Consider the following 13,193-nt stretch of genomic DNA (forward strand, 5'->3'; position numbering starts at 1 on the left):
TAGAGGAGCGGTTTACGAGATGTCTGCGCGCAGTCCTTGGCGTGGTATGTGCTTCCTGTGGAATTTAGAAGCCTCCCAAGGAGGTGATCGAGGGCCTAATCTCTGCGTGGCCTGGTCAACTGATGTGCTTGCAGCTGTGCTGTAACAAAATCTTTTTTTTTTCTTTTCTTTTTTTTTTTTTTTGTTTTTAATTGCCTGTTAGCCCCCTGCCGTCGTACTGCAACATGACAGACGTTTTCTGAAGCGGCTGCAACTCCTGTCTTCTTAAGGCGTTGGGAGTGAACCTTGGAGGGGAGGTTCTGTTGTGATTACCAAAGCTGTTCATAAGATGAGTTGCATCTGCAGTATTTAAGCCATTTCGTAGCTAGCCTACGATATAATGGGCTAACCGAAATCTTTGCCTAAAGGCAGCGCTGCAGGCAAGCCCAGAGGATCGCTGGCCTCCTAAACACAGGTGTCTTCTGAAGTGTGTTCTCTCTTTATGCTCACAAATCCTGCACGTGTGAACTCTTCAGGGTATGGCTACCAATCTCTGCCGGTACAGAGCCCGTTGTATCCTTTGGTTGCTATCACAGAGTCATTGGCGTCCAGCGTACTATGTTCCCTGCTCTGGTAGCTCTGCCTACTTCTTGAAGCTTTGTCCTGTGTCCCACTCTTACTTACGCAGCCAGTAGGATTGAAAAAAGTAACTTTCCGATAGCTGAATACTACTCCTTAGCGCACTGTTTATGCAAGCTTTATGTAAGTAATTGCGTACTCTGATTTCTCCTGGCTTTTAGAGATTTAGCCTTGATTTATTCTCCCCCTTCCCCATCCTCCCTAAGAGAATCAGTAAATGAAAATAAGTAAAAATAAAATTCTGAAGCGAATCATCATTTTACATGTATTTAAAGGGGGGAAAATGTTTGTTTGTGTTCTTGACCTCCAGGGCGATGTTCACAGGCGGGATGAGAGAAGCCAGCCAAGATGTGATCGAACTGAAAGGTGTATCTGCAAAAGGACTGAAACACATAATAGACTTTGCGTACAGTGCTGAAGTGACTCTTGATCTTGACTGTATTCAGGATGTGCTGGGAGCTGCTGTCTTCCTCCAGATGGTGCCTGTCGTGGAGCTCTGCGAAGAATTTCTGAAGTCTGCCATGAGCGTAGAAACGTGTCTCAATATCGGGCAGATGGCCACCACCTTTAGCCTCGCATCCTTGAAGGAGTCAGTAGATGCATTCACTTTTAGGCATTTCCTCCAGATCTCTGAGGAAGAGGATTTCCTCCACCTGCCGCTGGAGCGCCTTGTTTTCTTCTTGCAGAGCAATAAGCTGAAAAGCTGCAGTGAAATAGACCTCTTCCGTGCTGCCGTCCGCTGGCTGCAATACGACCCAACCCGCCGTGCAAATACCAGCCAGGTCCTCTGCCACATCCGCTTCCCACTGATGAAGTCCTCGGAGCTGGTGGACAGCGTCCAGACCTTGGACATCATGGTGGAAGATGTCTTGTGCCGGCAGTACTTGCTGGAGGCGTTCAATTACCAGATCCTGCCCTTCCGCCAGCACGAGATGCAGTCCCCTCGGACCACCATCCGCTCGGATGTCCTGTCCCTCATCACCTTCGGCGGCACTCCCTACACCGATAACGACCGCACTGTGAGCTGCAAAGTCTATTACCTGCCGGATGCCAGCGTGCGCCAGTTTAAGGAGCTGACGGAAATGGAGGTGGGCAGCAGCCACTCTTGCGTGGCCGTCCTCGACAACTTTGTCTACATCGTAGGAGGGCAGCACCTGCAATACCGGAGCGGCGAGGGAGCTGTGGATATCTGCTACCGTTACGATCCGCACCTGAACCAGTGGCTGCGCATCCAGGCCATGCAGGAGAGCAGGATCCAGTTCCAGCTCAACGTCCTCCATGGTATGGTGTATGCCACCGGTGGGAGAAACCGGTCGGGGAGCTTGGCCTCTGTAGAGAAGTATTGCCCCAAAAATAACGAGTGGACTTACGTGTGCTCCCTGAAACGCAGGACGTGGGGGCACGCTGGAGCCACGGTAGGAGACAAATTGTACATATCAGGTGGGTATGGCATTTCAGTGGAAGACAAAAAAGCCCTGCACTGTTACGACCCCGCCGTGGATCAATGGGAGTTTAAAACCCCAATGAACGAACCCAGAGTTCTGCATGCCATGGTCAGTGCAAATAATAGGATTTACGCGCTGGGAGGCCGCATGGACCATGTTGACCGTTGTTTTGACGTTTTGGCTGTGGAATATTATGTGCCTGAAACAGATCAATGGACAACGGTGAGCCCTATGCGTGCAGGTCAGTCGGAAGCTGGCTGTTGTTTACTAGAAAAAAAGATTTATATCGTAGGAGGGTACAATTGGCATCTGAACAATGTTACAAGCATTGTGCAGGTGTATAACACAGAGACCGATGAATGGGAAAGGGACCTACATTTTCCAGAGTCTTTTGCTGGGATAGCATGTGCTCCAGTTATACTGCCGCAGGTAACGACCCAGAGATAACTACGCGCCACTGCGTCGGCCCGTGAAATCACCTCGTGTTGCATGTTATCAGGATGCCGTGTTGTTTCTTTGTTGTTTGCAAATGGTATTGTGCATTTTGTGGGTGAGGGAAGCAGAAAAATAGCTTGCGTTCCCTCCTCCATGAAGTCCCTCCTCCTCTTAGTGCTCTGGCAAGCCTGTTTCATCAGAAGCACTTGTCAGCCAGTTAGACTTAACAGATGTTACAGCTGGAAAAAGCTTTTCTCTTTTTTTTCATTTTTTTTTCTGATGGGGGGAGCGCATTTTGCCAACTTTTCATATTTTTAACAATGTTACACATCGCAAACATCAACAGCTCAGGAGTAACGAAGTACTGTGGTATGTTTAAAAGAGTTCAGGTGTGATTTTTATCAATAGTTCCAAAAATCATTGTACGTCACTTTGTTGTTTTTTAGCAAACAAACCAAACCAAAACCTGCATAACATACTGACCTCCAGAAGCAATAAAGGGACAGTGGGAGCTAGAAGAGCTCAGGTGCTTGGATTATGAAAGCATATTCTTGCTTTTCAAAGGTGACTGTTTTTTTTTCCCCTCCTAAAAGGGGAATACTTATCCCTGCACACCTCTGGTCCCCGTTGGTTCTTCATTCCTTGGATTACACCGCAATTCCAGATCCCTTCCTCGCCCCCTCCAGATAGCATCATGATACTCTAGTCCAGAAATCCTCCCTTAATTGGGGCATCCAGAGTTTGCAACACTAAAGCCATGTTGATAGCTTGATGACATATAAACGGGCATGATTTTTTTTTTTTTTTTTTTTCCCCTCAATAACTGCCAAAAATTGGTTTGGCTTTCCTGGCAATAAGAGCCCCGCAGCTCCTTGTCTGGGCTGACCCACTGAAGCAGAGAGCACCCCGAGTTTCTGCTTTAGGACTCTGCTGCCTTTGCCGTTCGATCGCTCCACCAATACGTGTTCATCCAAACTCTTTTCGTACAGGAAAGAAGGTGGGTGCTACTTGTCCATAAGCTTGAAGGTTTTTCTCCCTTGACTTGTAAATAAGATGCTTGGCGTCGTAATATGATGGAAGTCTTAAGTGGAATGGGTTTTTTTTGTTGTTGTTGCCAGTGGGTATTTTAAATTAAGTGATTCATTTTGAGATGACTCCGTCATTTTTGTAAAATCTGTGTTTACTTGCACAGAATACTGTCACTTCCTGAACTTTCCTTTCCTCCAAGCCGTTTTTTCTAATTAATTTGACTGATAATGAATTGAAAGTTTCTCCTTTTATCAGGTATTCTGTTTCAAGGGCTTTGTTTTGTATCTGTAGAAGTTTGATTTTGACGTATGCAGTCCTCTTTTTAGAGAAACTGTTGCATTCTGCTGTTAAATAAATACTGTGCTGTAACCTTTAGAGACAATATATAACGTCTGTTTTGGTAATGAATCATTGATCAGGTCTGTGTAAAGCATGAACTCCATACCTCAGATGCACTCAACGATATTTTTCTCTAATAATGAGATCAAAGCACCTTTGGATATGATACGGTGAGGGCACACGCTCCTCAGTTAAGCTCTGCATTCTACATTTTAGATAAAATGATGCGTAGTTTCATCTGTTCCTATCTATTTGCTGTTTGCCATTAATAAATTAATGAAAAGTACTTGTTGTTGTATAGTATGCTGAAGTCAGTGGGCAAGCTCCGCTTTCTAGCTCTTAGGCAGTTAATTTACTCCATTCTCTGTTCATTTGGTCTGGCATAGAAGCCAGAAACACTGCAGAACAGTTGGCAGATAACAAGCGAATGTTGAAAGGATGAAATGTAACTCGATACAAGCTTCAAAGTTACAAAAGAATGGATTTTCTTTTTTTTAATGCTTCCATATGCTTATGAAAAGGGTACTTTCTTAGGTTAGTAACAAATGGAAGGTTACTTGCTTTCCTATTTGCGGAATACGATTAATCCTCTTCTGAGTGTGTCATTCCTTCATCGTTGCCTTCCTAAAATACTTAAGTATGCTTCCCCCTATTTACATTTAAATTTTCCTACCAAAAGCATTTCTATGGCAGCGGTTGACGGTTTGGGTGTTCTCTAATAACTGAGTTTTTCTGAACGTGCAGCCTTAGTGCTCATAAGCCACACCACATCAGCTGACTGGAGAGCCCAGGCGATGACCGTAGCTGGCATCTCTTCGTAAGGAAACCATGCAACCATGCTTTACTTTTCACGTCGAGCTTCTAAGGTACGTGTGTGTGTGTGTGTCTCGGGGGTGTGTGAAGCATTTTTGGTCTCACTTTTATTTTTGCAAGGTTGAACCTAAACTTAATCTTTGTATTCGTTCATACCGAATGGCGGTTTTGCAGATCGGAGGACGCACAAAGCCATTCTGTGACTGTATTTAATAAACAGACCAACTGTTGCCTGCCATGCAGCAAACAAGCCTGGTACCCGCGGTCCCGTTCCTTGGGTGCTGGGAAAGGTTTCCAGATTCTTTCACCGAGACTTGCGATAGAGCTCTGCCATGCACCACCTCTCTCTGTTACTGGAATGTTCTTTTTATAGCAATATAAATAATTATTTTTCATAACATTAGCTAGAAATACTCTAGCTGTTCTAAATTTAGCAGAGACCGGCTAAAATATTTGTGGAAGCGCGTATCATCCATATTGATAATAAAGTTTGTTTTACCCCTGTGCAGTATACAGTTGTGGCTCTGGGCTGGTCTGTGCATAACCTGTGCGTTCTTCTGAAAATAAACGGGTTGGGTTCTTTTGCTGCATTGCAGCACGTTGACAGCCAGATGAGGGTCTTCCCATAAATATCCAAGCGAGCCTGCTCCGTGGCTGGGCTGGAGAAAACGCTTTACAGGATGCCCCGTGTGAAAAGCAAGTGGACTGGGCTCCTCGTCTTCTTCAAGAATGAGCAAAGCCAGATAAATGTTTGATTGCACTCGGAGTCATTTATTAGTCTCAGAGCAGCAATAAACATTATGGGGGTAAACCTGATTTGGTACATTTTAAAATACCCTTGAACAGATGGGGAACAGTAAAAGCACAGCATCGTTAGTTCTAGGTATTTGCAGAGTATGCATGTCCCATTAGGGACTCCTGTCATGGCCAGGATAATAGCTTCTGTCTTCTCTGATGTTTTATGGGCCTGAAATTGTACTTAAAACTATAAAGAAAGAAAGCACTAGAACTCTTGGCAGGGTGTGGAACAGCTAGAGATGGGGAATGTCTGCATCCTATTAATGGTGTCATTGACCCTTTTCCAGAGGGTCTGTCGGCTCGGCGCTCCGACTGTCATTTCTCCCTATCCTAGAACCTTGCTAATTCACGCAGACGTGTCCTAGCTTTCCTACCGAGGCCTTGGAAGTTTAACAGCAGCGGAAATTTTCATTTCTTTGATTTACAATGGATGAAGGCACTCCCAGCAGTTCTTAGTACCCTGGTGCTGATTTAAAATGATGCTATGCAACAGAACGGCTTGGGACCTCTTGTAAGCCACGTCAAACCTCGTCAGACGTTTCCACTTCCATGTCTGTGATAAGGTCTTTAGTTGCTGAAACTCTGCAAACTTTAGGGACATTTATCATGCTAGGATTATTGAAGCCAGACTACTGTCAGAATAAATAAAACATGTTTCCCAGTGCAACTCTAATTATGATTTTTAGCCAGTTGTGTAATGTGCAGCACTTTATTTACAATAAATCTTCCAGTTGCTTGCATAAATGAATGAGATTTCATCGCTTGTGACTTAAGGACCAGGAAAAGTTAATGTGGCTGAACAAATTTAGAGTCTAGCCTGGGTGTGTTGGCATGTCAGGCGAGTGAGGAAGCAGAGCCGGCTAGCGTTGCCTTCCTAAGCGGGCTCGGCTATCCTGCATTTCACCTGGGAGCATATATATACATCATACAGACATCTCTCCCTTCAAGTTATTTTTTAGAGAGACGGCTTAGCTTCTACTCTGCATTTTAATAGCGAGTAGGCACAGTATCATCCCACAGACTCCAGAACTTTTGTTTCTCTTTCCAAACTAATAACCCGAGTTTCACTAACACAAGTTTGGCACTTTCCAGTTTTAATATTTTAACTTCAGGGAGTTTCACAGAGAAGTTTTAAAATTTATTTGTGGGGTGGGTACGATTTCAACTGCTCCAACATTGAATGTTCCATAAAACGAACACAAAATGTGTTTTCTGCTTGGAAACAGCTGCTGGTTTAGCTGTGCAACCTGAAATTAGCCTCAGATTGTAAGACAAAGGGTAAAGGCTTAGTAGAGAGCGATGGTGGGGGCCCTGCAGGAGGGCAGCACTGGAGCAGTGTCTGCAGTTTGCAAAGGAAAGTGGAAAAGCTGTTAGAGCAAAAGTTTTCAGAAGGTTTTATAAGCTGTAGAGAGCAAATCAAAGGTTCTTGGCTTGGTCCCTGAGGCTTTGCAGTTGCTGTTTCACACCCAAGGCCCCTGTCACGTAATTAGCTAGAACTAGTTGATATGGTTTCTTAAAAAATGAAAATCTTTTTTGCTTGTTTGTGCAGGCTACCAGCCAGTCTGCTTCTGGCTACACTGCTTTGTATCTGGAGCAATTCCTTTGAAGTCACTGGAGTTGCTCTACATTAACACTGGAGTACCTAGAGCAGAATTTATCCTTTTAGCCGAGTTTAATATTTTTGATGTGTATCTTCTGGTCGCAATGCTTTGAAATTGTACTAAAAAGTATTTTACATATGGTTATCTGATGTTTGTAATCAGGCTGCTAATCTGTTTCTCCCTACAAGGTTTGCAATTATTTGCTTTAAGTGCATCCTCCTTCTCTTTTCTCACTGTGGCCTGGGGTCTTCTTTAAACATGTGATCCTCCTTACGGATGCAGATTTACTCTCTCTGGCACTATCAATACTTGCATTCAGTATTAGTGCCTTAAGGACAGTGGTTTACAACTGGATTTAGAAGGAATGTATGAATTTCAGTGAGCTTTGGAAGAGAGAAATTTGCCCCGCGGTGCAGTTAGCATGTCTGGACCTTAATTTTGCATGCTCCGAGGTTCTCACGTGATGAAAGCTGCTTTATGCCAAAAGCGCGTACTTGCTATTTCTTAGGAAGAAAATGAGAGCGTGTACCATGGGAGGGGGGGCAGGTTTAGTCCTTGGATGAGTAGAGATGCTCTCCATGTGCAAGCCCGTGTGTGTTTGCTCACGAGTGGTGCAGGCTCGGGCAGCTGTCCCATGCTACGTGCAACAGCCTTCCTCTGCTTGCTACGGGGCTGCACCGCGCTTGAGGCTTTTCCTCATGGTATCGGAGTCTTTCTGAACGTCTGGTGTGTTCTGTTGGACTGCGGCTGCTGCGGTTACGCTGGGGGTAGGGGGAGGAAGGGAGACTGTCCTGCCCGATTTTCTTGGTAGTATTAACCTAGAAATGCGCCCACCCGTTCGCTGTACCATGAACAACCGTCAACGCAAATCCCAGGCCAGATGTTCAGGAGGTTTTCAGCTGAAGGCTTACAGCTTGCAGTGGAGAACCTCCCATTTTAACAGTGAAAAACAAGTTGTTACATTCCTTCCGAGGCTTTTTCAGGGCAGCAATTAAGAGTTGGAGCGAGTGAATGACTCGTGCTGCCTTCCAAGAGGCCCGAAAGGAACTTCTTAGAAATGCACTTTTCCCGAGGCACAGATCTGTGAAGCCCAGAGGCTTGCAAGTAGTGCAAGGCACCCCGTTCTGTGCAGGGGTTGCCGTTAAATGTACAGTGTACGCGTAGGTATTTTGCTGAAATAGGGTATAACCGCGTGTTCAAAGTTGCCATGTACTGATGTGCTCTGCTGAATTGCAGCCTTAAAATGGCTACAGCCAACGACCAGACTTGCACTACAAACTTGGTAAGAGAAATCTGCTGCTCTCCCTGAAAAATAGAATTAATTTCTCCCCTGTTGAATTGTCCCATTAGGCAGGTTTATCAATGCAGCTTGTTTTGCTGCCCCCAGGAAGAGGGAGGGAGAAAGGAGAGGCTCTTACTTTGTGGCTACAGAACAGTTTGCAAGCACGGCTGCGTCGTAGAAGAAATGCTTTTCTGTTAGGGCACGCTGCTGCTCCTGTCCCAGCAAAGCAGTCCTCGTAGAGACACAACCTGTGCTGCATTTGCACACCTTGTTTATTTGGTGTGCAAATGAAATTGGTGGACGTAGGGCAAAGAGAACAGCTCGGTCCCAGAAGCCACAGAAACAGGACTACTGTGGTGGTTGCTTAAGTCTCCTGCTGAGAAACCGACTTTCTGTAATGCTCCTGCTTTGCTGCGAGTGGAATGATTGAAACTCAGGAGGTGCCCGAATCCGGTTGGCACGTTTATCTCACTGCTCATCAGGTTTTTGTGCAAAAATGACTTGTACCTGCAGAAAACCACACTGAATTCTCCTTCACCCTTGCATTTATTTTTTTTTTAATACCTTCAGCATGAAAATCAAGCCTTTAACTTGTAGGTAAACATCTGTCCTAAGGCATGGAAACAGCAGAGGTTGGTTTTGCGCTGGGATGTGAACCAGAGGAGCCCGCAGTTGGTTGACTCTGAGGAGCCTGGTAGCCAGAGCTGACGCTAAGGGTTCACAGTATTGTATTTCTGCTGCCTTGTATTTCTGCTGGCGTATAGTAGGGGAGAGCAGGACAAGGCCTGATCCTTGTGCGGTTTCACACCAGGGGTTGTTGCCCACCCTGTAGCTGTTTTTTTATACACGAGCGCTCAGGAAACCTCTGCAGAAAAATCTGGATTTCAAATCCGTTACTTGTGACCCTTTTAGCACACGTCTCTGAACCATGAAATTGCAAAAGAAAATATTTTCTGCTACTTCATATATAGAATATCACCAAATTCTCTGAACTTCGATTTGATAGAAGGCTACGGAAGGAAACATCTTGCTCTCTGACATGCTTCTCTGCCTGATCTACAGTTTGATTTGCAATGGTGTAATCTCTTAGCGGTAAAAGAAGTATTTCCCGGCTTCCTGTTTGTTTCAGTAAAAGTGCACGATTCTTACTGGTGCCTCACTTTCTAGGGCTGACTGTGAATATACCCACATAGAATACTTTGCCTACCATCCAAGTGTTAGCTTTGGAAAGACATAAAGTGGCTGCCGCTTTACCGGCTCACCACATCACCTTAGCATCTTGGGAATACTTCTTGCCTCAGTGTGGCATGAAGCCAAGCCTTGATTCTGGGAAAAATAACCGTAACAGAATCCTCTGTGCGGTTGCCAAAGTATTTTCAGAGCACCAGAAGATATGACTTGTAGAAATGAGAATAGTATCTTTTAGCGAGTCAGTGTTTGCTTGCTTTCCGTAATTTTAGAATTTACAGGGAGTTGGTAAAGAAACTAAACTGGAAGGATGACAAGGGACTATTGGTACAGAGAGCAGAACCACGCGTTCTGTGTGACTGCCAGTCGGTTTGCTTGGACTGCTCCTCAGAGTTGATGAGTGGTGTAGAGAGGGTAATTCGGGTGCTTTTATCTGTCCTCTGGAAGCAAGAATATCTCAAATTGACGAAATGGTCACAAATTCCAAGTGAAACAAGAGAATGTTTTCCTACTGAGAGCACAGTTTGGAGCTCGGTTCAAAATAGCGTTGGAACTAGAGACTCTGTGGACTTCTCGGGATATTCTTCTCTGAGGATAATGGGAACGTCAACAGGAACATTAAGTAGGAAGTGTGAGAGATCAAAATCTTTGTGTCTGTAGGCAAAAAACCATCGGCTTATTTGTCGATCAAGGCACAATCTCCTGCTGTCTGCTGTTGTGTAAGTTGTTCAACTTCACACCTTCTTCCGAAGCCTCCAAGGGAGAATAGGGAAGTAGCTGGATCTCGTCTGCCAGAGCAATTCCGAAGGACCTGGAGGATAACAAACAAGTGATAAGTAAACACAACCTCCTCCCTGCAACCCGCTTGCTCTCAGCTGCATCTGCTCTAAGGAGCTGCAGGTTGCTCAGTAAGGAGTTGTTTGCAGCAAAAGCAGATGTGAACACAACAGCCCGGTCCTCCGATGACTCTTTGTTTGCTTCAGAGCAAAGCTCTCATTCTCGGTTACAAAAAACTTTTCCATAACACGTCTGGAAGGCTGGGGGAGATAGAGCTGCTGTCTCAAGGGATCCCATCGCAGCTTTTAGTGAGATCAAGTTGTTCTCACATGGCCCCATATGTGCTGGAGGTGAAGATGGCAGGAGACATAAATAATACTTACGGTATGAGCTCATCATTTTGTCAAATGCATGGCATATCTCCTTCGGTGGAGGAAGAAGGAAACCTGGCACCCATCTAAAACGTCTCCTTGCCAATGCCTTAATGCAGTCAAGATTTACATTGTCTGCTGGGTCATGCACTTAGCAGCCATTCAGATCCACCCACATCCCAAAACGTGGAGCTGTGAGTGGGTGAGAAATTCCAGAAGCAAACACAAATGTTGCATTGAAGAGAAGTTTGTTATGCAAACTGTTTTAAAATGGGAGAATTTAAGCCTGGTCCAGGTTGCATGCTGGAATTCAATCTGATAAAGCTGCACAGGCAAAACAATAAGAAAAGGGAGTCTTCTTAAGGGAGGAAGTTGTAACCCCCCCACCTCCCTGGCCATCTGTGTTCCTTCCCTGTGGAACCACGAGCAGGAGCAGCCGTTGGAGGGGAGATTTCACTCTCTTCAATCTCGGGAGGTCCAAGAGGGGAAAATTCATCAAGTTTCATCTTGGGCACTTAATCTTTTGGTGCTATGGAAGAGGCAGAGTGGCAGCTGGGTCTCTAGATGTTTGATATTACCATCTATGGTATTTAATCCAGGATAACTCAACAAATTATTTATCATTGTCTTGTTTCTCGAGCAAAACCAATGTGGATAATAGGTATCTTAGTGTTGAATCTTTATGATTTATGTGCTTTTAGCATGACAGGCCAATTTTGCAGGTCATGTGCTGTTCATGTACACAGCTAGAGGGTATTTATCTGAACATGCGTGCCGGTTGTTTATTCCTGGTGAAAAATGCAGGAAGTGGTTAGACTAACATCTGTCAGGAATGACAGAGGAATGGCTGATCCTGCCAGGGCCTGGCTGATCTTTTAAGTCCCAGCTCTTTCTGCGATGGTATCTCACACCATGTTATAAACTTTAAGTGCAAGTTGACGACTAGAATTTAGGGTAGGACGTGATTTTGTGGCTAATGCTAATCCTGACAGTTGCTGAGCTGAGTTTCATCCATCCATCTCTAACAGCCTTGCAGCAGTGGATAGTTACAATCTCTTATTTTTACGTGGGCAGGAAGTGCTTATAAATGACTGGTAAACTGACTGAACCACGACCACAAAGGTGATCAGTAGTGGAAGTGAGAGCAGAGTCTAATTTCTTTCATCTGATAGTTCAGCCGTGACAAGACTTGGTTACTGGAGTAAGTGCTCTTCAGGGCCAGGGCGATGCACCAAAAGAGGAGACTGTCCACTTTATCTCTGTCGCTTTGTAAAAAAGAAAGTGTAAAGGGCAACGTGTGGGTGTTGGGAAACAGCACTGTCAGGATTTATTACCGCCTAATGCGTGTGTCCTGCACATCACAGTGCTTTGCACCCATCTGATGTTAACACAGCTGGAATCAATGGCTTAGCAGCCCAAGTGTGTGTTTCGAAACGGCTGTACTGCCTAGAACTGCCCGCTCGCATCCCAGCAGGGTCATCTCTGCCTGTCCTCCCGTCCCCGTGACAGATACTCTGCGTCCCACACACATGGCCGGCCGTGTCGGCCAAGGTCCTGACTCCTCGGGAAGGGGGAGCAAGTCTCTGGTGGTATTGACGTAGAGCTGGGGTTCACCAGGAAGAAGTCTGCGTATGCAGAACGCCACAGGAAAGGGAGAAGGGTGGAACTGGATGCGCTTGCAGGAGTTTGGCAGTGAAGATGTGCCTGCGTGGGAAGACTGTACCGTTTTGTTCTGCGTAGCTCAGAACAGAGCTGTGGCAGCATCTTCTGCTTCGCTGTACAACACACCTAAATGGACCACGAAAACGGGAGACTTCCCCAATTCCCAAACCTTTGCCAGGAATAATGCCTTTACTCGGCACCTTGGTACTAGATTTCCACTGTACAGGTATTGCCTGTCTTGTAGCTTCATGTATCTTATCTTGCAGGAAGAGACAGCCAGTGCAGAGTAGGGACTGTCGCTTATCTTAAAAGACTTGCTCATGAACTCGTAGCTTGTTTTCCTCTCCCTGCTGCACACACCGCTCCATCCGAGCGCTGGCAGGCGGGTGAATAGGAGCTGGGCATCTTTTTCATCTCATTCCTCATCTTTTTCATCTCATTCCTCATCTTTTTCATCTCATTCTTCAGCGGGGCCCGGCCCAATCTGTGTGAGGTACTGGGACAACTGGGTTGTTCAGGAAATTCTCCTGACTCCCTTGTCTGAAGGGGGGGGAACCCCCTCCCCGAAACAAGCCAACTGCCCTCTCAGTAACTTCAGACAATAAAAAATGTAGAATTAAGATTTTTTAAGTCGCTCGTTAAAAAATATCTGGCTTTTTAGAGATTCGGGATTTACCTCCCACTTCAGGGTAAGGTCTTTGCTCCCCGAGTGCCCGGTGGGGACACACGGACACCCCTTTCCCCCTTTTTTCTGCCTGGCATCACCCCTTCGGGCCTGTGCGGGCCAGGCCGGCCGGCTGCGCCGCGGGGGCTCCGGGCCGACACCGGGGCCGCC

At 45.8% G+C, this 13,193-nt stretch overlaps 1 protein-coding gene across 6 annotated transcripts in view; it reads left to right on the top strand.

Annotated features, from left to right (window-relative positions):
- KLHL26 (kelch like family member 26) overlaps positions 1-4,215 on the top strand; it is a 16,129-nt gene extending 11,914 nt beyond the window's left edge. For all 6 annotated transcript variants that reach the window (XM_035898174.1, XM_035898173.1, XM_035898175.1 and 3 more), the window contains one exon: positions 929-4,215. In XM_035898174.1, the coding sequence (XP_035754067.1) occupies positions 929-2,510 (1,582 nt within the window). In that variant the 3' untranslated portion in view covers positions 2,511-4,215. The remainder of the gene's footprint in view (positions 1-928) is intronic.
- Positions 4,216-13,193: the final 8,978 nt, after the last annotated feature.

The sequence above is a fragment of the Egretta garzetta genome, unplaced genomic scaffold, assembly GCF_000687185.1.
Source record: "Egretta garzetta isolate BGI_Z169 unplaced genomic scaffold, ASM68718v1 scaffold567, whole genome shotgun sequence".
Lineage (NCBI taxonomy): Eukaryota > Metazoa > Chordata > Aves > Pelecaniformes > Ardeidae > Egretta > Egretta garzetta.